Source organism: Mchenga conophoros, linkage group LG17 (genome assembly GCF_057382185.1).
Source record: "Mchenga conophoros isolate Kocher_MC1m ecotype Shallow Benthic linkage group LG17, M_conophoros_male_GT1.1, whole genome shotgun sequence".
NCBI classification, from domain to species: domain Eukaryota; kingdom Metazoa; phylum Chordata; class Actinopteri; order Cichliformes; family Cichlidae; genus Mchenga; species Mchenga conophoros.
In genome coordinates this window covers 5,813,150-5,836,502 of record NC_140542.1, presented here as the reverse complement: position 1 = coordinate 5,836,502, position 23,353 = coordinate 5,813,150, and the positions used below count along the sequence as shown (strand labels likewise).

Below are 23,353 nucleotides of genomic sequence, written 5' to 3'. Positions count from 1 at the left end.
GGACATTGCTTCATATCTTTACTTAGTCTGTTCCACAGCTTCACTCCACACACAGAGATGCAAAAACTTTTTAATGTTGTACGGATACGAGGATGTTTTAAATTTAATTCCCCCCTCAAATTGTATCCCCGTTCCCTTTTAGAAAACATTTTTAGAATATTGTCAGGAAGCAGGTTATTTATTGCTTTATATATAATTTGTGCTGTGAGAAAATGAACCAGATCTGTGAATTTTAGAATTTTTGATTTTAAGAATAGTGGATTTGTATGATCTCTGTAACCAGTTTTATGGATTATCCTTATGGCCCTTTTTTGTAATATAAAGATTGATGATAGCGAACATTTGTAAGTATTGCCCCAAACCTCTGCACAGTAATTCAAATACGGTGCAATCAGGGAACAATAGAGAATGTGGAGTGATTTGTGGTCCAGAATGTGTTTTACTTTACTCAAGATTGAGACACTTCTTGAAATTTTGTTATGTATATGATTTATATGAGACTTCCAGTTTAATTTATCATCTATAATCACACCAAGAAACTTATGTTCAAGTACTCTTTCAATTTCCACACCATCTACATGAATCTGCACTTGTGCATTTCTAAGGGAATTCCCAAATAAGATAATTTTAGTTTTACTTAGATTTAGCGATAGTTTGTTCCTGTTAAACCATTTTTTAATTTTGCACATTTCTGAAGTAATTGTATCCAGCAGCTCCTTTAGATTCCCCCCAGAACAAAAAATATTTGTGTCATCTGCAAATAATACTAATTTTAATATATCAGATGCCTTACAAATATCATTTATATAAATAATAAATAATTTTGGACCCAGTACAGAGCCTTGTGGAACACCACAAGCAATGTCCAAGCATGATGAGGAATGGACACCCAGCTTCACAAATTGTTTCCGGTCACTTAAATAATTTTTCACCCATTGCAGTACAACCCCCCTAATCCCATACCGTTCCAGTTTATTAATTAATATGTCATGATTGATTGTGTCGAATGCTTTCTTGAGATCCAGAAATACTCCAGCTGCATACTGTTTCTGATCTATAGCATTCGTAATCTCCTCAATTGATTCGATTAATGCCAGAGATGTTGATCTTTTTGATCTGAATCCATATTGACTGTCAGAGAGTAATTTATATTTATCTAAGAATTTGTCTAATCGTTTATTAAACAGGTTTTCTAGGATTTTGGAGAATTGTGGTAGTAAAGAAACAGGCCTGTAATTTGTGAAGTGGCGTCTGTCCCCGGTTTTATACAGCGGCACAACTTTAGCTATTTTCATTTTGTTTGGCACTTTTCCCGTCTGAAATGATAAGTTGCAAATATATGTTAGAGGTCCTACAATTCCTTCAATGACCTTCTTGACGATTTTCATGTCAATATCATTACAATCAGTAGATGTTTTATATTTACACATGTGTACAATGTCAATTATTTCTTTTTCCTCCACTGATGTGAGGAACATTGAGTTAGGGTTCCTATCAATCAGGTTTTCACTACATTCTACTGATGGCAGTGACTCAGGAATTTGTTCTGCCAGTTTTGGTCCAATATTTACAAAATAATGATTAAAGCTGTTGACCTTATCAGCAGTGTTTTCCATAATATTGCCATTATCGATAAAGTATTGTGGATAACTTTGTTGTCCAGAATTATTTTTAATGATACCGTTTAAAACATCCCATATTCCTTTCATATTATGTTTATTGTTGTTCAATATTTTACTATAATACTCCTTTCTACATACACGTATAATATTGGTCAACTTATTTTTGTATTTTTTATATTTATTTTCAGCATCTTTTGTTCTTTGTTTTAGGTATTCCCTATAGAGTGTATTTTTCTTTTTACATGCATTTTGTAAACCCTTAGTGAGCCATGGTCTATCTGAATATTTGTGCTTTCTGTTGTATTTTATTGTTGGACAGTTTTTATCGTACAACTCCATGAATATTCTTAAAAATATGCCATATGCAATATCAATATCAGCTTCTTTGTACACATTGTCCCAGTCCTGATTTAATAGATCGTTCTTAAATGCAGTCATCGTTTCTTCCGTCCTTACACGTCTGTATCTCAGTTGTTCTTCATGCTGATTTTTCTTATAATTAGTGTCATAAACTGCAAAAACTGGTAGGTGATCACTGATGTCATTAATTAATAATCCGCTCACAATGTTGTTTTCCATATTGTTAGTGAAAATATTGTCAAGTAAGGTGGCACAATGTGGTGTAATTCTGCTAGGCCTGGTTATTTTAGGATGTAAACTCAAACTGTACATAGTGTTTAGGAATTCGTCGCTCATTTTATGCTTTTTTGGATTCAACAGGTCAATATTAAAATCACCACAGATAAACATAACTTTTTGATTTGTTTTAGAGAATATTTCCTCTATGAAGTCATTAAATACTTGAATACTAGAGCCAGGTGTTCTATATATACAGCTAATTATTACATTTTTTTCTTTTTCCTTATAAATTTCAATTGTTATACATTCTAGTAAATTATCAATTACAGTTGTCATACTTTCTACCACCTTGTAGTTTAGGTTTTTATCCACATACACAGCTACTCCCCCTCCACTCTTGTTCCTTCTATTTACAAAATTCACTTCATATCCCTTATTAAAACTATGTTATGTTACAGCATTACCTGCTGGTGTTATTATGAGGAGTGCTTTGTGTCATCAAAAGGAAACGCCCCATTGCAATTAAACTCTCTCAAGGGTGTGCAGCCTACTACCCATTTACCTTTGAGTGATCTGACTTTATCTCATTGCATAACAAGGTGATATAGGCAGTATTTCCTCTAACGTAAAATTAGGACAGAGTTTGTTTGTTCCCTGAGTGTGGCAGCTAAAAGCAAATGTCTGCAACACCAGCATCACAAACAGGCCAGCACGGCCTCAACTGCGGCCCTCAAACCGGTTCTTTAAAATGTGAAGTCAAGCTCCTTACTGTGTGACTTATCACCCTGGCACCGAATCATGCAAATACTCAACTAGCTTCCAGCTCGCCAAAGGAAAAGGCAACACAATAAACACACCAGATTTCTCCCCCACCCCACAAAAATGCAAGAGTTCATGTTCACTCCTAAACTGCCCTGCAATCACTAGAACTGCAGAAACAAAGCAGGGAATGAAAGGAGCTAAACATCCTTTTATGGGCTCTGAAGTCTTAAGTAAAGAATGACATACAATGGAAATAAGCACACAAAAAGAAAGTACCGTCTTTGCATAACATGCACACCTCTCACAGTCATAAAGGGGGGCTTTGCATGCTTTCTTAAATTTTAAATGCCGCACTTTCCATGCACCTGAACTGCCGGTTGTTAGGCAACTTTGATTTCAAATGAATGAGCTACATACACATTTTCCTCACTTTTACCTGCTAAAAATCTATGGTAGAAGCAGCTGCAAGCCAAAAGCAAATTCCCTCTCATTCTTGGGAACTTCTCACTCAACTTGCATGGAAAAGAAAAAACGTTCCGAATGAGCATGTGACTGCAGATTCAGACTTTTTTTACATATCATAAATACCTCGTAAAAATGTGCACAAACTGCACACGCACACACACACACACACACACACAGTAAAATACCTTAGTATTACCAGTGTGGCAAGCCCAGCTTGTGTGGCTGTGAGTCACCGAGCGAGTGCTGTTTCTGAATTAGGCTCTGCTAGTTCATCGTGGCCGAGGTAATCCCCCGTTCGCTGGCTGCCGGGTGACACGCTGGACTATAAATACACTCAGCCTTCATTTGCAGAGAGAGACAGAAAGTGAGTGAGGGAGGAAGAGCAGGAGAGCGATAGGGCCTACTCCCGACTGCAGCGTCATCAACCGCTGTCTGAGTACAAGCATGAAGAAAGGAAAAAAGAAAAAAAAAGGGGGGGGGGGGGGGCATGGGAAGAGGGGAGAGGAATGGGCTGCAGATGCTTGTGCCTTCACTTCCCCTTTTTCCCCCACCCTCATTGGCGCATTTTGAGAGAAACATCAGTCCCTTGCAGCTTCAGTAGCACGCGACCACCAGGCAGCACAAACCGCCGTGGCTTGCCTCAATATTACTACAACCGTTTAGGGAAGTGTGTGCATGTTTTTTTTGTTGTTGTCACAGAGCGCCTATTTTCCCTCCAAAATAAATGGGCTGAGCACGCCCGCATGGGGGAAACTCGCAAAGCGCGAGCAGTGATGAGCAGACCCCGGCGCAGACAGCTACTGTCATTAGCGCGGCGTTATTTACGGACATCTGGATCAGGGATTGGGCACTCTAGTCTTCAGTTACTCTCAACTACCCAAATGCCCCCAGTGCGTGTCAGTGTATGAGAGTGGACTGCCCCCTGCTGGACGAGGACGCTGAGATTACAAACACACACAAAGTGAAAGTTTCTGCAGAGAAATGTTTGCTGGGGTTTAATGGAGTTGGCTGCCCAGCGCAGGCTGAGGGTGGTTTACTTTGTCAATAATCACGGGAGCGATTATGGAGGTCACTGAGCCAACTGAGAGCGGGATCACTGACAGCACTAACCATTTGTTCAACTTAAAGCCAGTACAGAGCATGCATGTCAACTGACTCATGATGATGCAAAGTTGCTTAAAGAAGACTAATCTTTTCCTCACTTTCTAACATGCATATAGCGTATATAAAAAGGGTGGAGACACCTTAAAAAAATTGCCAAAATTTCAAGTATTGATATCAGCACACTTTTTCTCCTTTTGGCGCTGAAAAATGTCAGTAAGCACAGAAATCCTCATACAGTCGTTTCATGCACTGCTTTGTTTACGAGTGGTGGACAGTCAGAAGAAAGCTGCCTTAAAAGCAGAGCAGCTAAAGCAGAGGAGATGTAACGATGCCCAGTATGAGACATATAAAGATTATTTTGAACTGTGAGTCATGCAAAGCCACTCCTGTAGAATCCACTAATAAAAATTTGGCATTGAGAATGAAAAGCGCCACATTGGCACTGTGCTCTGCTGAATGGAACCAACGCTAACTCGTCAAGGAAAAGTGTGACCCGAGTGTCTCTATCTTTTTTGGAAAATCCTGACATGAGCTGTTAAAGGGTCCTTTCCGCTGAAAAGGATGCCTCGGCTACATCGGACTTTGCGATGATAGCTTTTCACCACGCAGGCACATCATTGCCTTGAAAATGGAGATGGTGACCACTCACACATTTTGTCTAAAACCAGTTATTTTGTAACACTATAAATAGTAGGATGAATCATTGGTATGGCTGTATATTCAGAACTAGGGCTGCCACGATTAGTCGACTAGTCACGATTACGTCGACTATCAAAATCGTCGACAACTAATTTAATAGTCGGCGCGTCGTTTGAAGATTTGTAAGATCCCAGAAGACATAGGAATAAGTAGTAGGATTTAAGAGTGTAATAACGGACTGAAGATGGCAGCACTGCATGTACAAGGATGCCAGCTGCCGTTAAACCCCGAAGAAGAAGAAACTGTGTCCCAGAATTCATAGCGCGGCCCTGCTCAGTTTCCAACAATGGCGGCAGTTAGTTAGTTTTAATGTTACTCTTATTATTCTTTCTGGGTCACAAAATAAACATTTAACATATTTTCAGACGAGAATGTAGCTGTGTAAACTTCAAACATCTGCTCAGTTTATCAAGACACCACATATTTCCAAAAGCGCTCCGACGTTTCCGGAGACGTCTGTTACCCACTAGCTCGTTAGCTAGCCGGAGTTACAGGCTCACTAGAGCCGGTGAGAACACCGGACTCCCGGCAAATCGTTTTCAAACCCACCCCGTCTTTCGCTACTCAGGTTAAATATATATAAGTCACTTAGAGAACTTAAAAATGATATTGTTTGGCTTTTTTCAGTATTTTATTTGTTCCTGAGTAAATCGGTTTGGCTGAGATTAAAGTTACAGTTTTTACACAGCTTAATAAACGTCAAGCAGACAACTGATTATCAGAAGTGTGAGATGCTCGAGAATATACTCAGGTGTCCCGTTATATTTTAGATAGCAAGGAGCAGACGTCTGAGTTTACTAAACTTCTCCAAAACAATCTGCAAACTTCATTAAAATTTAATAAACTATCATCTTGTCTTTATTTTTAGTTAGCACAGACCTTAAACACTTAAAGCTGTAGTGATGATAGTTATATAAGAGCAGATGCATGCTCGTGCAATAAGCTGTACGTTTTACGTTCAATGGATGCATGATCTGATTAGTCGACTAATCGCAAAAATAATCGGTGACTAGTCGACTATCAAAATAATCGTTTGTGGCAGCCCTGTTCAGAACATGCTAAAGTGTGATCCATCCAAACTGTAGCTGTGATTGGTTTTGTGGGTTCCACTATTGCCCCGACAAGAAGAAATCAAAAAGTATTTATAATTTCATTACTAAGGACATTTGTTTATATAATAAATGTAAAAGCTGCAATATTACACTGAGGGATTTTCTAGGCTGTTAACTGTCTGGCTGATAAAATTGGAGGGAAAACAAAAATCTGCCTAAGTGGTTAGTCTGAATGTGAGAAAACAGTTCAAACTGAGCACAGTCTAATGGATGAGGTTAGAGACAGTCTGTGCAAATATTGTGTGTGCATTTAAGAGTAATTTGAAACAGTTAATTACATTCTTCAGTAAACCAGTCGTATTTTAAATGCAGTTCATACATGTGGCACTTTAGGCTGTGCATAACACAATGACACGTGTTTACTATGTGTGGCCAACGCGATCAGAACGACAAGAGTCATTTAAAATAAATAAATTAAAACCTTCCCAAAAGCAGACACATTTTCTCGTTTGGCTCTGAAGTTATCTGCTTTCATTTCTTCATCACATCCCATCTGCCTTCACGGGTCCCGAATGCAGCAATGAGACCCTTTTAGACACTTAAGGGGGATCCACACAGCAAGCGCGGGGCAAGTGGGACCAGCGAGTGGGCTGGTCAACCCTACTAATATGTCAATCATTATTTTCCTTCACTCTTATTGGTAGATGCTTTGATCACTTGTGTCAAAGCTGTGGAAAGCTTAATCTGGGAGGCACGCCTGCAGAATAATGACTTTGGTCAGACAGACAGGTATCTGTAGGTGACACTTTGGAATCATCGGTTAACTCAAGCTGTACACTGACTCATACTTCTAGGGGCCGACAAGCAACATGCAGTTTACCTGTATGGTCGACTAGTGGCCCACATTCCTAAAACACAACATGCTAAAACAATTATTAAAGTCAGTGCTACTTCAGCTTACTGGGAGCGTGCTCAGCTTTAGGTTGCCAACTGGCTCTGGCTCTCTTGTAATTTGCCTCCCCCACCCCTCCTCACTCAGACCATCAGTCTATAGATCTTCGCTGCACAAGGTGCTTTGACTGCTCACGACTTTGAAGCCACATCTATTAATGAGGGCTCAGTTCACTTCAGTAAGATGTGACGGTTAACCTGGATGCCACCTTCCCTCAATTTGAATGCAGCCATCAGTGATATGCCTGTGCCTCCCCAGGTCAAAGTCTCCCGTGAGAAGGCCTATGAAAACAATAACACTTGTATGGGCTTATAAAGTGTTTCTCACTAGTGCTTGCTTTAATTGTCTATATAGCATGTACATAATCTTATCATGGTGTCTTCCAGCACTAGAACATTAGAGATTTACTCTTTAGAGAGTTTACTCTTTTAAGACACGGGTTGCTATTAACTTGGGATTGACTAAAATACAGAGAATAAACTCCAGTTAAAAGCAAACCGCAAGCTAAGTCATGCAGTTCTGCTAAAGAGCTTAAGAAAATGGCAAAGTCTGGTTGTGGCTCTGCCAAATACATCTGCCTGTTAGCAAGGAAACTGAGAGAAGGAGATTAGGCTATCAGTGGTGGCCAACACTGCTGGAGGGCAGGTCAAATTACAGACAGACCCAAAAAAAAAAAAAAAAAAAGTCCCAAGAGCCTTCAGATGTTATCTGTGATAGAAGGTTTGCTCTTGTTTTGTGCAACATCTTCTACTAATGTGTATAAAACCACAGGAGGCGGCACTGGTCCACATGCCTCTCTCGATAACTCATCTTCATTTAGGCGACCCTGAGCAGCAGCTAGGATGGAGCAGGAGGAATACAAAGAGAGCTAATGCAAGCCAGATCAAACGCCACTTCATCCAGATGTTTCAGGAGAACTTACAGGAGGCTGTGCAGCATGGCACAGGAAGCAGTGGCACCAAACAGCCATCACGGTGCATGGCATAATCTGATAAAACGGTGTGAAAATTAACACCTGCTAGAAAAATATGTGTGCAGTCCAAAAGCTGGGCAATAGTTCAATGTTGTGTTTTCAGTGGTTTGTTGCCTTCTAGAAACAGCAATATCACGTGTGTAAAGCTAAAGACCTGATGTTTAACGAACTGCACAGATATGTGTCGGTAGCGGTGATTCCACACTTTATCTGGAAGATCCGTGTAGAATGTGTAACAGCTGATTTATTGGACATTTATCAACTCGTTTGTTTTTACCATTAACCATTACTCTAAGACCAGAATCAGCCATTAACTGCTTCCCCAAAAGAGGATTTCGCCCTATACCGGACATACTCCAGCTCCACCAGCTCTGAAAAGCCATTCTAACCAGAACCTGCAGCAGGTGGAGAACTGGTTCATGTGTCATGCTCACCAAAGCTACAATGGCAGAGGAAGAGTCCATACATGGCTACAAATAAAAGCAAACAAACAAACAAAAAAAAAAAAAAAAAAACAGGTGTGACTTCATATTTAATTTGAGAATGCATGCATGTCTCCTGTTGCAGTGCACATGCACTCAAATGCAACCTACCATAAATAACACATCAATCTAAACCGACTGCCACCATAGACAGTACAAAAGATTGCTTTTCAGACCCAAAAGCTACATCAAAGTCAAGGTACAAGTGCCTTAGACATACATCCTTTCAGTGAACACCAGGGGGTGATCCCCAGGGTGGGGGGAGACTAACCAGAACATAAAGTCCATGTTGTGAATTTTGCTCATTTTAAGAGTCAGAAAACGTGTGACCGACAACCCATTAACCAATGAGTTTTAGTCATATCCATTCCTACTCGTCACATCTAGTTTGAAAACACCAACAGGGCAGCGGTGAAAGTATCCCAAACCAAAAGCAATGTCTATATTTCATTCTTTGATTGCAATGTAGATCTATTAACAGATGTTATCCCTGAAAGTTGCAGTTACTTCAAAAGGTTTCGGTCTCTTTGGGCAAAGCATGGTTCACTATACAGACAGAGTGACAGGACACAAGATCCCCAAGGCTGATACGATTCTATTCATTTGACACTTTCTCCTAAGAACATAGATTCAAATAAGCATAAATTTGCATTAATCATAATCCACTAGCAGTGATGTCATGCTCACATGAGTGTACCACCTTCTAATTGTAAGGGTCTAAAAGAAGGGTCACAAGGCAGAAACGGTTGAGAAATGCACAGCTAACAGAAGAGGACTTGATGTGAAACATCCTACTATTGAGTGAAATGAATAAACCCATGAGCGGGATTGCACCTGCTTCTCCGTGTTGCTGTTAGCTTTTAAAGAGTGGTCTGCACAAGAAGCACCCTGCTGAACTCTGGAGACAGATCGCTTAGTGTTGGCTGATTCAGCATCAAGCAGTATACACAAAGACCTGTTTCTGTTTGTCTAACCACAGTATTGAAGGAAAAAAAAAAAAAAAAGCAAACTCATAAGCATAGCATGAGTCAAAAGGTGAATCCAATTTGAAACACTCATGAATGAACATGTCAACAGATCACTGTCACGTGTGCTCATCAAATCAGACTTATGATTTCAAAATAAATGCATTTTGAAAGAAGGCATTTGGATAAGTAAATATAACACAAGGGGCTTTCTGAAAACTCTCCCCGTTTAACAGTTTAAATGTGTTACTGAAAGCCAGAATAAGCCATAAGTACAAAATAAAACAACTGATAAATTGTCCATTTGAGCTTTTGCAGAAGCTGGAGTGAATGTTCCTTGATGTCAGGCTCAAGGGCCCTATTTCCTCCCAATGGGGTTGCAGCAGCGAGGGCAAACAAAGGTTAAAGCGGGGTATCCGTCACCTGACTTGGTTTCTAGGTACAGCACGCCTCAGTTTGGGAACAAAAAGTAGTCGAAGACTAAAGCTATTTCAAAACACTCTTCATTCACTCTCAAATTACAGAGTTTGCCTGAACAAACTGCATGATGGTGTATTAGTGGGAACAACAAAAAAAAAAAAAAAAAAACAAGGTTGTGAAGGTTCAAAGTTTGCTCCAAACCACTTCCAAATAATATGAAACTACTAATGGAAGAGAAAACCGTGGGAGACGTGAAATTGTGTTGACTGAGAATCACTTGAATCGTTGCAGCCATGGGAAAAAGTGGAAGCAGTGTTGAGTAACTGGAGGCCAATCCAGCAAAATTCAGGGTAGAGTACATATAGATATGTCAAATTATAGAAGGGGGAAAAAGGTAGCAGGCTGACAGGAACAGATTTGGAGGGGAAACGTATAAACTGGCTGCAGTGATGTAGCAGACTGTCCTATTATCTCCCCAAACTCCTTAAATCCCTTTAAATTTTCACACTTTTTCATGTTGTGTACAAGTCCTGGCCATATTCAATATATTATTTAACACTCTCCTTCACCGCCCTCCCTTGGACAACATCCTTCTGTATGTCTGACTGACTGATCAGGGATTTTCTTAATGTCGCACCTCTTATTTACATATGTATCTCGTGCCCCAACACTGCCAGTAAACGAGCCCAAAAACAGAGCTGCGTCTTGACTGCGCCCTCAGAGTGTCAGAGTGATCTGAAGCTGGTGCTTTGATCCAGACACGAATCCGTCCACCCCTGAAGTTGAAATGAAATCAGCGCCATTGGTGAAGATTGATGTCAAAGCAGCGCTCACAACACGTTGAAAACGAGCTGGAAAAATGTTTCTGGCACGCGTCGCTCACTTATTACAGTGACATTCAGATATCAAATAGATGGCAGTGGGAGCTGGCACTGAACTTCAGCGCTGCTTATTACTCTGCGCTGAGTGGGAAGCGCTGACCAGAGAGGGGGGCCACATCGTGATCGTCCCATTCATTCAGAGAAAAGAAGTCAGGGCAACAGGCGGTGCGATCCTGGTGAAGGTTTTCAGAGCTGTACTTTTCTACCTGGGAACTCTTGGAAAATAATTCAGAGAGTGGATAAAATAAATAAGGAATGAACACTTTAAGATGGGCCTGTTTAAGATAGCAGACTTAAAAAAAAAAAACAAAAAAAAAACTAAACTGCACCCAACCTGACAATGCCCTTAATCATCACTTATAAAACACAAACTGTTGCCTGTGTGTTCACAATAGTTAAAGGAGCAAACATTGCTCACAAACTGCCAGGCTGTCAGTGGTTACAGCTGGTCATTCAACTGGATAATCAAGGTTAACTGATATTAGCAAACATCCACCCAGCTCAAGTGTCCTTGAGAGAGAGAGAGACACTGAATCAGACACTGAATCTGAACCCTGTGTACCTGCCTATGACCTCTGAACCCCCTGCGAGACAGCAAAAGAGAACTTTCCTCCACAGCATTTACAACATTCACCCACTTTTTGCCAGGCAAAAGTAAAAGGGGGGGGGGGGGGGGGGGGGGGGACAGCATGCAGGGAAGAGAGAATCGTCTCTTCATTATCAGCGGCAGTTGAAGCAAGACAAGCCCTCGCTGCCCGCTGCCTCTGACATCCACTACACCGAGCCGCCTCAGATAAACTTTAGAAAGCAGCTCCGAAGGCTCTCGTGACACAAGAGCGCAGCAGCTGTAAGCGAGGCCTCCTTTCCTCTATGTCTCATCTTCCTTCCCAATATTATAGGCAATAATTACAGTGACTAAGCTCAGCGAGACAGGTGAAAGAGTCTCAGATGGCCGTAATGTTTATTTATATCATTTTCTGACTCAAGTTTGCATCTGGTATTTATGAATGTGGTCTTGACATAAAATAACAGCTGCATTTATTGCTCAAATTGTCCACGCAAAGCAAACTTAAAGAAATCCAAAAGCTGTTTAATACTAAACCTGTTAGACACAGGCAAAAAAAGAAAAGAAAAAAAAAGTCTTATGTCTGTTAAGTTTTACTTAGGCTGTGAGGATATCTGCATAAATCCCAGCACAGAAAACCAAACAACTTTGCACTGCAGCTACTTGCACTGTAGTAAGAGGAGGACTAGAGACGACCAACTGCTGTCTTGTCAGAGGTCAGGGCTTCCTAGTGGACCATTGCACCAAATCACATGATCATTTGCTTGAGAAAAGCTGTCTTGTAACGCATTCTGCCATTAACACTGATATGTAGCAGGTTAATACTTTGTAACCAAGGAGGTATTAAGACTTTGACCAATTCTAACTGCATCCATAACTGTGGGTAATCTGTGAACTATCAGCAGATAACTTGTTGACATAGAAACTTGCAAAATATCCACGAGCGGATTACAAGTGTTTCACTGCAGGTGTGATCCCTCGTAGGCAGGTGCTGGTGAGGGGAACAATCGTTGCATGCATGAGGAAAGGAGTACAGCGAAAGAGGCCAGCACCAAAACCACAAATGCCAGCTGTTGGAGAAGGCAGACTCTCATCATGACAGATAACTTGGGTTAAGAGTTTTGGAGGGGGGCTGTGTGAAATGCACATCAGAGCCCACATATCTGCTCAGTGGTGCATCAAAACCAAATGTCCTCTCCTGGCTACAACATTTTCACCAGTTTGACATACAAAAATCCTGCTTTAAACCGTGCTCCAAAAAAACAAAACAAACAAACAAACAAACAAAAAAACAACGCTACGATCCACACTTGACAGCCCTCACATTTAAGACTGGTGTTCTTATCTAGCCCTGCCACAGCAAAAGTACACAATAGAAACTTAAGCTGCCTGACACAATGTTGTCCTAGTGCAGGTTCCCAGCAGAGAGGCGCAGAGAGGGCTGGATCCTGCATGCTGACTCCATCTCTACATTTGTAAACACTTCCCACATGCTACCTGAGAGGACAAGAGCTGCATGCTCCGTGCCACTTACCGAAGGTAGTACTGTTTTAAAGCGAATGCAGCGTTGGAACAACTCCTCGGAAAGTTAAACTCCTCTCCAAGTTCAATCCATTGGTTTTTGTCAGATACCTGAAAAGAAGAAATGAGTTCGTTAAGAGATGAAAAACACCGGCGAACCACAAACAAAAAAAGAGCGGTTACACCGACAGCAAGCCATCTGGTCTGCCACAGGTTCCCCCCGCAAAAAAAAAAAATGAGGCAACACTAGAATCATTAATCAATAACTTTTGGAAACTGCTCTAAAATATTTTAGGAGGAGGGAAAAAACACCAGAGTGTTTAGTATAAAATTATTATTTTTATAAGTTTAGCCTCACATGTGTTTATTAGCCGTGCTTATTTACAATTGAGTACAATAGGTACAACTGCCTGACTCCCTTTAGGTCATTATCGTTACTGTTCAGGCTAGTTAGCACTGTAGCTAACGAGCTAACTTGACTTTCCTCATTTTTGGCGTTAAAACCTAGCGGGGCTAAACTCCAGCAAACTGCCCCCGGCGGTAAACAAATGCTTTAGCTTGAGGCGACCCGTTTGAATTAGGAGTGGGCTTTTGGTAGCGTTTACTGTATGCACTGCATGGGCCTGTGAGGCCTACATTTTGTCATCAGCCATGAAGCCGAAGAAAGATGGCTATGGCGAGAAAGAAAATTCAGGCTTCCCCCCCCCCTCCCGGGTAAAAACTACCGGTAAAACCCCGGGCGAGACGCCGCGACCTAAGCGGTGTTTTCCTAGGCCGGGCTCCGAGCCGATAATCGATGTTAAACGTGCCCGCTAATTTTGAGTCGCTCCAACTGCACTCTGACTCGGAGCGGTTGTACACTCAATTCAAACCACACACAACAACACAAGCCACCACATTACATAGAGATACATGGCAAACTAGCACAAGGCCAACACCGACCCACTAACGCTGTTCTGGAAGCTTACACTTGTCCCGTGTTACCCATACGGAGTTGTGGAGTGGTCCACCGGGAAGTCCACGGAAGGCAGAGTGTGGAGAAAATAACACTTTTAGTTCGCACTCACCTTAGCAAAGCCACCTAAAGAGACGACTCTGATATAGAGAGCATTCAGATCCAGCTCTTTCCCACCCACGATAGGAATCTTCTTGAACGGCGATCTGTTGGAAAAACACAAGAAATAAATCCACATTTGTTTAAATAACACTTCTGGCAAACTCGCCGCTGCATGCAATGGTGATTTAAAGTTATATTTCTTGGAAATAAAGACGCCCCAATCTCACCCTCTGCTTTGGTGAAATTGCCGCAGCTCGTCCAGGAAAGCCTGTCCTTTCCTTCGCTGATCTAGTAGATTTTTCCCCGTCGAATTTGCCATTGTTTTTGCATGCAAAAACGGTTATACCCCACTTCAGTCGCTTCTTAAGACACCAAGGATCCCATACTCCGCCGGCGCTCAGTCATTCGCCAAGCTGAGTGTTTAAAAAAGTTAAAGAAATAGCTGATAGCAAGAAGAGCGGCAGCTCGCTAATAAAGACTGATGCACACAGAAAGCAAGCCCGATTCAAGCCCGTACTAAGTTCCAGCGAACAGTCGCAAATACGACCGATTTACCGGCAGGTTAGAAACGCCATGGCAGAAGGTGTTGAATTAATGCTTTTGGTCGCGGTTGTATTCGTTTGGAGTGGTTTGACAGTGTGTTACGGACGCAGCTCCGAGGCTATCGCACACACTGTAGAGCGGCAGAGGGATCCAGTTCTCAGACAAAAAGATGTGAAGGCCGCGGAGGCCGGCCTACCATGCGTGCAGCGACCTCTATGCCCGAAAGAGGAACTGCACCGTCCAGAACCGAGCGACCGCTGGAACAATAGAGACTGTTTTCTTTTTTAGGGACCGTCTGCCCTCTTCCCTCCGTGTGGAAAACGGGTCAGGAGGTACTTGGAAATGTCCCGTGGGGGAGGGGATAATACTAATTAATTGAGCACCCTTATTTTACCAATAAAATACGAGAACATATTAATCGCTGAATATTTTTATAAAAGGGAAAAAAATGCAGTAAAATTATTTCAAAATAGCCTTTACAGAAACTCTTTATAAACTGACAAGATATTTTTATTATGCTTTTCTACAGTAGAATAAGAAGTAAAGATACACTGTTCATCTCCTTCAGAAATGAATGAATATAGCGATCAAAATATCAGTAAATTAATAATAGTCTTTATATATGTTTTTTTTTTAAATCCTGTAAACAATTTCCCTTTTAATGGTGATATTACCTAAATGTTTACATTGCACAGTATCCTGGTGCAGAGATCAGGAAAATCTTATATGTTCACAGTGACTGTGTAGCATTTATGGTGGTGCAAAATTTCCCTGCACACTGTAATTGCTAACTTTAAAGTTAAGGTTTTGGGTAGTTTGCATATGTTCAATACAGTCTTCAAGTTTGTTTGTTTTTCCTGCCATGCTGCTTTCTTTTTTCTCTTTCTTTTTCTGGTAAGCTGCCACTATCCCTTGCTGACCACTTCAAAACGACTTTATCTCACGGGATGGTTGGAAATTACTCCTGATCCCTTTTTCCTACAACTGCCAAGCGGATATCTTCTTGATGGGGTTACATTCAACCATTACACGTACCCCTTTGCTCAATGAAAAACCTGTCACAAAATGGCGGAGACGTACGTTAGCAGACCCCATTTTGAGGAATTGACACTAGACAGTGGAAAAGTGCATGTCCCTGCGCGTGGTTTTCGAAATTGGGCTCTTTTTTTTTGCAAACAATGTGCGGCGCAGCGGAGCTCACCTCGCGTCTGTTTGGACTCCCCACCCGTCAACCGAATTCTGGGCTAACGTGTCGGTTAGGCGCTAGCCCGTTAGCTTTAGCGAGCGTTAGCAAAATTCGTCACTAATCTTTTCTGAGGGAATCGCGCAAAGCCAGCTACTCTGTCATATTTTACGCCGACGTGAAATCTAGTTCTACTCTTTTTCCACTGCCACTCGATAATAAGCGCTTTTTCTGGAAAGAAATTGTTGCCTCCGTGAACTCTTTGGACGGTAGCGGTGCCTGCTTCCTACTTTAGCCTGTCAGATTCCAATCCCCTGTAATCACTGCTAACAAAGTTACCTCTCCGTATGCCAGCTGCTTACATAGAAGCTCACAAACAGGCAGCAAGGATGCATATTTTCCCTACATTCATCAACCGCTAAAACCCTTTTATTACTCTCAAGAGATTTGGCTAACAATCTCTAGCCTTAACAGAAGGCTAACACTGTTAAGGGCGTGCTAAGTTTTGTAGCTACAGGCTAGCCGTGGTGCGTGCGTGCGATCACAGAGCAGTTGTAGCTAAGCCAAACAGCATTTAAAACTTAATTTTAACAGTCGAAAATTGTCAGTAAATTGTTTTTTATTATATTTGGATTTTTGGGGTTAATGCTACCACCACCGACCGGTTTTGCCGAGATAGCAAATGTAAATGCAGAGCGAAATGGTCGTTTATTACGCGTTGTCAGTAAAATGGATCTCTGCTAACATTTAGGGCAGAAACGTTCGTAAATGCTGTGACAGTTTACTGTCAAACACCAAAATGTTTATTCTGTGCATTTGAGTGTCATAAGTAAACGAAAACCAGCGGAATTGATTAACAACTAATAAAGAGTGGAATTGTTGGAGACTGCGTTCAAATTTTAGAACTATTCTTTTAGAATAGTTAAGATTTTAACAGAGCCTGCGTTAGTGGCTTTATTCTTATAGTGAAGTACTTTTGAGGAATTTTTTTTGGACTAAACAAGTGAATAAATACTACTTCTAAAGATTAGCTGTTTGTTCTAATAAATCCTTAGCCTGTTGTATGATAAATCACAGGAACCTTGAAATGCTTGCATGGTTCAAGAAAGTCAATCACCTTATACTTGTTTATAAGTAGAAAAGTTTTATCAGCTAATCTCCAGCTCATTTCCTTCCTCCCACAATCATAAATGTACCAACTAAGGTGAAAGAAAAATACTACAAATCACATTCACCATTATTAATTCATATCCCTAAAGCGCACATTGGGGAACAACATAGCTCTGTCTTTCCTCCATTCATTATAATACATTAATGAAGCGATGAATAGTGTGCTGTGGCTGCATTTGAAAGCTCCACAATCAGTTATGCCATCACTACAGAGGTCCTCATGTGATGTGACAGTCAGGCCTCTCATGACATATGGCGCAAATGGGGGCAGTTAGCCCAAGCTGCCTGCAAGCACGCAGACAAAAGATCCCAGTGGGATGCTAACCGCATGTAACGTCCTTACACTTCCCTCCACCCTGTGGCCTCTGCCGGAGCTCTTATCGCACAGGAGTCATAGTGTTGAGAAGCCGTTTGGTGGAAAAGGGCTCCATCTTCTGGTAGACAGGCATTGTGTGGAGGGGTAGTGAAGAGTCCCCTCATTGCCTTAGGAACATAATGAGGGATCAGTTGAGAGATTTTAAACTGGATACAGTGCTACAGTTGGAGCAGGATGCATGCTGGGAGATTAAGGGAGGGAGCTGCATGGGGTGGAGACTGATCCTAATGCAGATGGAAATAGTGTAATTTAAAAAGTTGGTTGTAGAATGAAAATAAGTACTTTAATTTTGGTTATTGATCAGGTTGCGTATTTGTGTTAGTATGTGAATCAATGAGACAACAGGCCTGTCTCTTTACTGTGAACATGACTTCAAAAATCCCTCCAAGATGGAAATAAAAGGACGTTATGGAGGACGTTGGAGTCGGATGATTCTCTGCGACACAGATACATTGTATCATAGTTGGTGATAATATGTAACATTAAAGTGTTTCCATATCTGTTTCGTGGCAGCAGACCTGAGTCAGTGACCCACTGCCTGTCAAGTAAGTGGTGCAGGAGGCGGTCAGGATTAGTCATGGCAATTTTATTTATATAGCACATTTCATTACGTGCCAGCTCAGTGTGCTTAACGTAAAAGATAAAAGCCTATATAGATCTAATATACCTTAAAGCAATAAAAACAACAATAAAACCTTGCCAAGAACCTTGGGAAGAGTTGAAAGATGTGCAGCTGATGACCTGAGAGGTTTGATTGGGTTATAGACAGCAAGTCAGAGATCTACTGTGGTGCAAACCACTGAGAGGTTTATGAAGTAACACAGGGGTTTTTAAAGGAAATTCTGTATTCATGAAGTGATGTTGATGTGTTTAAAGTTCTGTACATTCTGAACAAGCTGGTGTCGTTCTACTGATGGATGTATATGACGAATGACTGTTCAGGGACCTCCTCTCATGATTCAAAAAGCATTTCAGAGTTGCTCTGTTGGAGTCACTGTCTCTGATGATGCTCCGCCAGCAGATGGAGAAACTGAAAAACTGAAGCCCAGTAAAGAGAAAAAAACTTGGACTAGAACAATAAGCGAAACTCTCCTCCCCAAGCTGCCAAGGAGGAAAGATGTTATTCACATGATTCTTCTCTACGGATACAATAGTTTGGTATTTTACTTTGGTAAAACAATGCATAAAATTCAATGTTTTCATGCTGTTAATTTTTTGGGTGATGCAGTATCAAATTGTATTTTTTTAAGATGTACTAATTAGTTGATATTATCTTTATATATATTTATTATAAAAATATAATAATGTGAATAAAACTTATTTTAAAAAGGTTCTGACATATTTGTGTCACAGCTAAGGGAGGGTCAGTGCCACCCCAAGGCCCCCTTTAGACGCCCTGCTTTGCATCACCCACACTCCACCATTGCTGTAGAGTGATCCAAATGTAATAAAATCACAGTGTTGTCGATACTTAATGATTTTCACATTACAAGGATCATTCCAACTTACAAAACAGAGCTTTCATCAAATCATATTACAAATTATAAATCATAATCATAATTCAAATGAATTAAAAACCGGGATTTGGACCCAGCTGTCCAAAAACATGGCCCTTCTTTTTTTTTAACCATTTTGCTGTTGTCTAACTTGTGCCCTTTGGGTCACTGCCTCTCTTTGCAAGATAACGTGGTGGTTCAGTGGTTGCACTGCTGGTTTTACAGGAAAGTGTCCCAGGTCATGGTCTGCACTTGTTAGGTTGAGTTAGGCAGGCATAGTTCCTCCTGTGGGCGGAGCCTTGTCTTCCCGCTCTTAGGCCACCACACCTGTTGCTCACCTGCCGCCTCATTTAACTGAATTTTTGAACCAGCCTCTGCCTGGATAGTCTGTGTGGTAATTGGACTCCTCGAGTGTTCCTGACATTAATGTCTTTGTTTCCTTGCAATCCAGAGCTCTCTGTGTGGCCGAGGAGTGGCCTTCTCGCTGGATCTACTCTCTTGCTGAACCCAAGCTGGTTCATTCCGTCTGAAATCTCCCATTAGTTCACTCCCTGCCTTCATCCACCTACCTGCCCACCCTCCTGTCTCCTCCACTACCACCTTCAAGCAAACTAGTGCCGCTTACAGGAGTCTAAGCTTATTTTAGATGGCTAACAATCTAAAATAAGCTGTTCCTTACACGTCTAATCTTTAAAAGGATCGGAAATTGTCACAACAGGTTACGATGGGGGAGATCTTAAAGGCGTGGTAGAATTGCTGTGATTGCTTTTAATGTTGCTCTTTTAGTGATATGTTATTGCACATGACGCACATGTTAGTGTTCACTTATCTGTATTGAATATCAGTTGTGTTTTCTTATTATTGTATGTTGCAACATCTGCTGCCCTTTAGACCAGGTGTCTCTTAAAAAATACATTTTAATGTCAAGGAAGCTTTTATGTGGACAAATGAAGGATAATTACCCCAAAAACAAATTTAAAAAGATGAGATTGGAAGTGCTTTGTAAAAAGAAATCACTGAATCCACAGATCTCAGCCTTAGAAGGAGAAAGTGCCAGAGTCTGGCACACAGTGTTGCAAAATCTGTGTCCCTTTGGTGCTTGTCTAAAAAGTCAAAACCTGAATCTTAATCCTGAATTTTCTGTCTTGGCTTTTTCTCGAGAAATGTCCTAAAATAACACTTGTGCATTTGGACACAAAACTTAGCCCAGACTGGGAACCTCTCACCCAATGGCAGACAGGCTGGCTGATGGGGATAAGCTCACTAACCCCGAATTGTATAAGTGATGGACATTAAATGTAATTTCTTCCATTTAACTTTACCATCAGAAAGTGAAAACAGACATAAAGCGAATAAGAATGCAATTTGCAGAAATAATAAAGTGCAGTAATAAAGTTTTAAAAGGTTCAAGGTAGAATCTAGTGTTTTGCGCTATTATAAAATGTCACACCTCTTTAAGTGAATTTCTTACTCTAGAAGCACAAACTAAAAGGAAAAAGCAGCACAAAAAATGATTCTCCCTCCACCATGCTCTCCTCACAAATGTTCTTTGGTCTCTTTTTGTCCTCTTTTTCAGAGAGATTAGCAGCAGACAGTAGGATTTGTAGACAGGTGCTGTTATTAGGACTGTTGAACACTCACTTTCTGTATTTTCTGTAGTCTTTTCCTCTTTTGCAGGGACTCGTCGATGGTCCTGTGAAAGTTTTTGCAATCCACATATGATCCACACCAGCCATTCATTCTAGAAAAGAGCAAACTTTGTCAGTAAACAGACTTGACCTTTTTTTTTTTTAAAGTGGGATGATCTCTACAAACCACAGTTTTTTTAATTATTGGATCACTGGACTCTCAGTAGCTTATGGAGGAGCTGTTTTTTCGGAATTCAGATACCTTTCCATGCATTGAAACATGAAAAGTAAATTATTTGTTTTTAATTTAGTTGAATTGTTCGTCTAGATTTGTGAATTCTGTGAAATTCCAGTAATCCCAAATGCTTCACAAACATTTTGTCCCAGTTGGATGCTGATTTAATGTCACAATATTGTGGCAATCCCTTTTGGCCTTGAATGATTAGCTGAGCGCAACTATGAAGAGGATGAAAAGTGGAAAGGTTTTTGGTGCAGTTGACATACCTTTAGAGGGATGAAGATTTTTTAGGAGAGAGATCAGTGGACTTTCTAACCAGACTGTTTAAGACAATCTTGGAGAGTTAGGATGACTGAAGAATGGAGAAGACGTGCACTGACTGATGTGCAGAGCTGTAGTAACTAAAGAGGGTTAGAGGGAAGTTGCTTAACCAAATCATGAAGCTGTGGGGAAGAGCTGTCGAAGCTAGGCTCAGAACAAAGGTGACAATCAGTGAATAGCAGTATGACTTCATACTAAAAAAAGAAAGAGTGTACAGATGTGATGTTTGCTTTGAGTTTGATGGGGAAGTATAAGAAAGTCAGAAGGAGCTGTGCTATATCTTTGTAGATGAAAGAAAGAGTATGATAGAGTACCAAGACAGGAAGTCAGGAGTGGCAGAGGAGTATGAGGACAGTGAGACAGTATGGAGGTGTGTGATGGGAGTGACAGACGGGTTCAAGGTGCTGCTGGTGGGATTAGACCTGCTCTGACCCCCTTCTTGTTTGCAGCGGTGATGGGCATACTGACAGTTAACGTCAGGCAGGATTCTCTGTGGACTATGATATTTGTAGATTGTGATCTATAGTGAGATTAGGGGGCAGGTGGAAGAGAGGTTGCAGAGGCGGAGTTATGCACTGAAGACAGAATACATGTGTGTGAATGACACGGAGACCGATGGAAAGGTGAACATGTCAGGAGCAGAGATCTGTAAGGTAGATTTAAATCCCTGGGGTCAGCCATCCAAGGCAATGAACAGCACACAGGAGAGGTGAAGAAGCAAGCATAGGTAGGATGTAGTAAGTGAAGCAAACTCAGAAAAGAATGAATACCTGTATGTCATCTCTGTTGCAGTGCAGACAAAATGTTTGTATGCAATGACAACTGTTCACTGTCACTAGGTGGCACTTATGTGTCACTAGATATTCTGGTCTTATGAATGGTTTACAGTCCGACTTAACTGGAGTGGATAATTATTACTAATATCAGTAACAGCTCTGTTCTCATAAAGTGTTAAGCTGAAACTGGCACGCCCGAGTAAAATCCAGAAATTGATTGTTAAACGTCTGAATTGCCACCATAAAAAGGCTGATCTGGCAATAAAAGAACACCCTCTGAGTCACCCTCTTACTGCCAACCGGCACTTTCCCGGTTTGTAGGAAGTAACTGTGGCTCACTTGTAATAACAGAAACACACAGATTTGAACAAACAGAGAAAAAACATCACAATGCAGAAAGAACTCAGCAGTGAGGAGTGAAACATGGATTGGAAAACAGACTTTGTCCTCAGCTTCAACTAGTATTACAAGGCTGTTTCAAGCTTATTAATAACGCCTGGTTTGGCTTGAATTATGGTAGTATTAGCAAATATTGTATGGCCATCATGAAATTTCATGATTAAAAGGAGCAGCTTGTTGTGAAATGTCAAAATCCATTACACCAGTAGCATTTAACAAGTTTCACGTGTGTTTTCTATTTGACAGCTGAACATTATTCAGTTTCAGGAAACTTAAAAACGGCATCTGACAAGGGTGTGGCTGAAACTCAACACAAACCTGACCTCTTTTCCCCTCAGGAGACCCTGAATAGTACATTAAAAAATACTTTGATGTGTGTGAAGGGACTCATCCTCTTATTGTTGGCTACAAAGTAGGGCAGTGTTTGTTCTTCTTCTTCATGTGTTTGACACATATCAACCAGGACTGGCACACTTTTCAGGGACTCCAAAACATCAAGCTAGACGTCTGCCTTTGCATCTCCCACATTTTCCAAAATAAAATATATATTTTTTGCTAATCCTGTAGTGAACATGTTTAAATTAACCCTCATTCACCATTTACCTTACAATTTCTATCTTTGAATTGCCACTCTACTGCCATGTGAACTATGTGGCACCAATAACAGCACAATACACTTGTTTATTGTTGTGCCCCAGCATTTATCTTCTTCTCAGTCTTGCCATCTTAATACAGAATCAGCTGGCTTCGCTCAGCATTTCAATGTATTTACTGTGAGCAGATCAATGTGAATATCGATAGCAATCCTGGTATTGGTATCAGATTGATACTAGTGCGATAAAATCGATACTGTCAAGAATCGGCTGTGCACAGCAGGCAGGAGAGGACCCAAACGCAGACTCGCAGATGGAACGTGAACTCAAAACAAACCTTTATTTGCTTAAAGGAAAGTAATACAAAACTATACTGGGAAATTATATGAACTGAACACACAGAGAGGCACACAGGGAAACACACAACCATTAGGGAAAGCGTGGAGACGCTGACAAAAATAATTTGCTGTATTGCACACCAATACCATGTGCACCAGTATTTCTGCCACCTGTCTGTATCTTTGAGAGAGA

General features: G+C 41.0%; 1 protein-coding gene across 4 annotated transcripts in view; it reads right to left on the bottom strand.

Moving 5' to 3' along the window:
- Positions 1–17,470, bottom strand: part of arid2 (AT-rich interactive domain 2) — a 43,741-nt gene extending 26,271 nt beyond the window's left edge. Inside the window, exons 1-4 of one of the 4 annotated variants that reach the window (XM_085251241.1) lie at positions 17,339–17,470; positions 14,327–14,512; positions 14,110–14,203; positions 13,056–13,153 (exon numbers count right to left, since the gene is read on the bottom strand). In XM_085251241.1, the coding sequence (XP_085107367.1) occupies positions 13,056–13,153; positions 14,110–14,203; positions 14,327–14,418 (284 nt within the window). In that variant the 5' untranslated portion in view covers positions 14,419–14,512; positions 17,339–17,470. Of the gene's footprint in view, positions 1–13,055; positions 13,154–14,109; positions 14,204–14,326; positions 16,144–16,164; positions 16,655–17,338 lie in introns of those variants that run through there. The other 3 variants (XM_085251239.1, XM_085251240.1, XM_085251238.1) reach the window with 3 other exon arrangements.
- Positions 17,471–23,353: the final 5,883 nt, after the last annotated feature.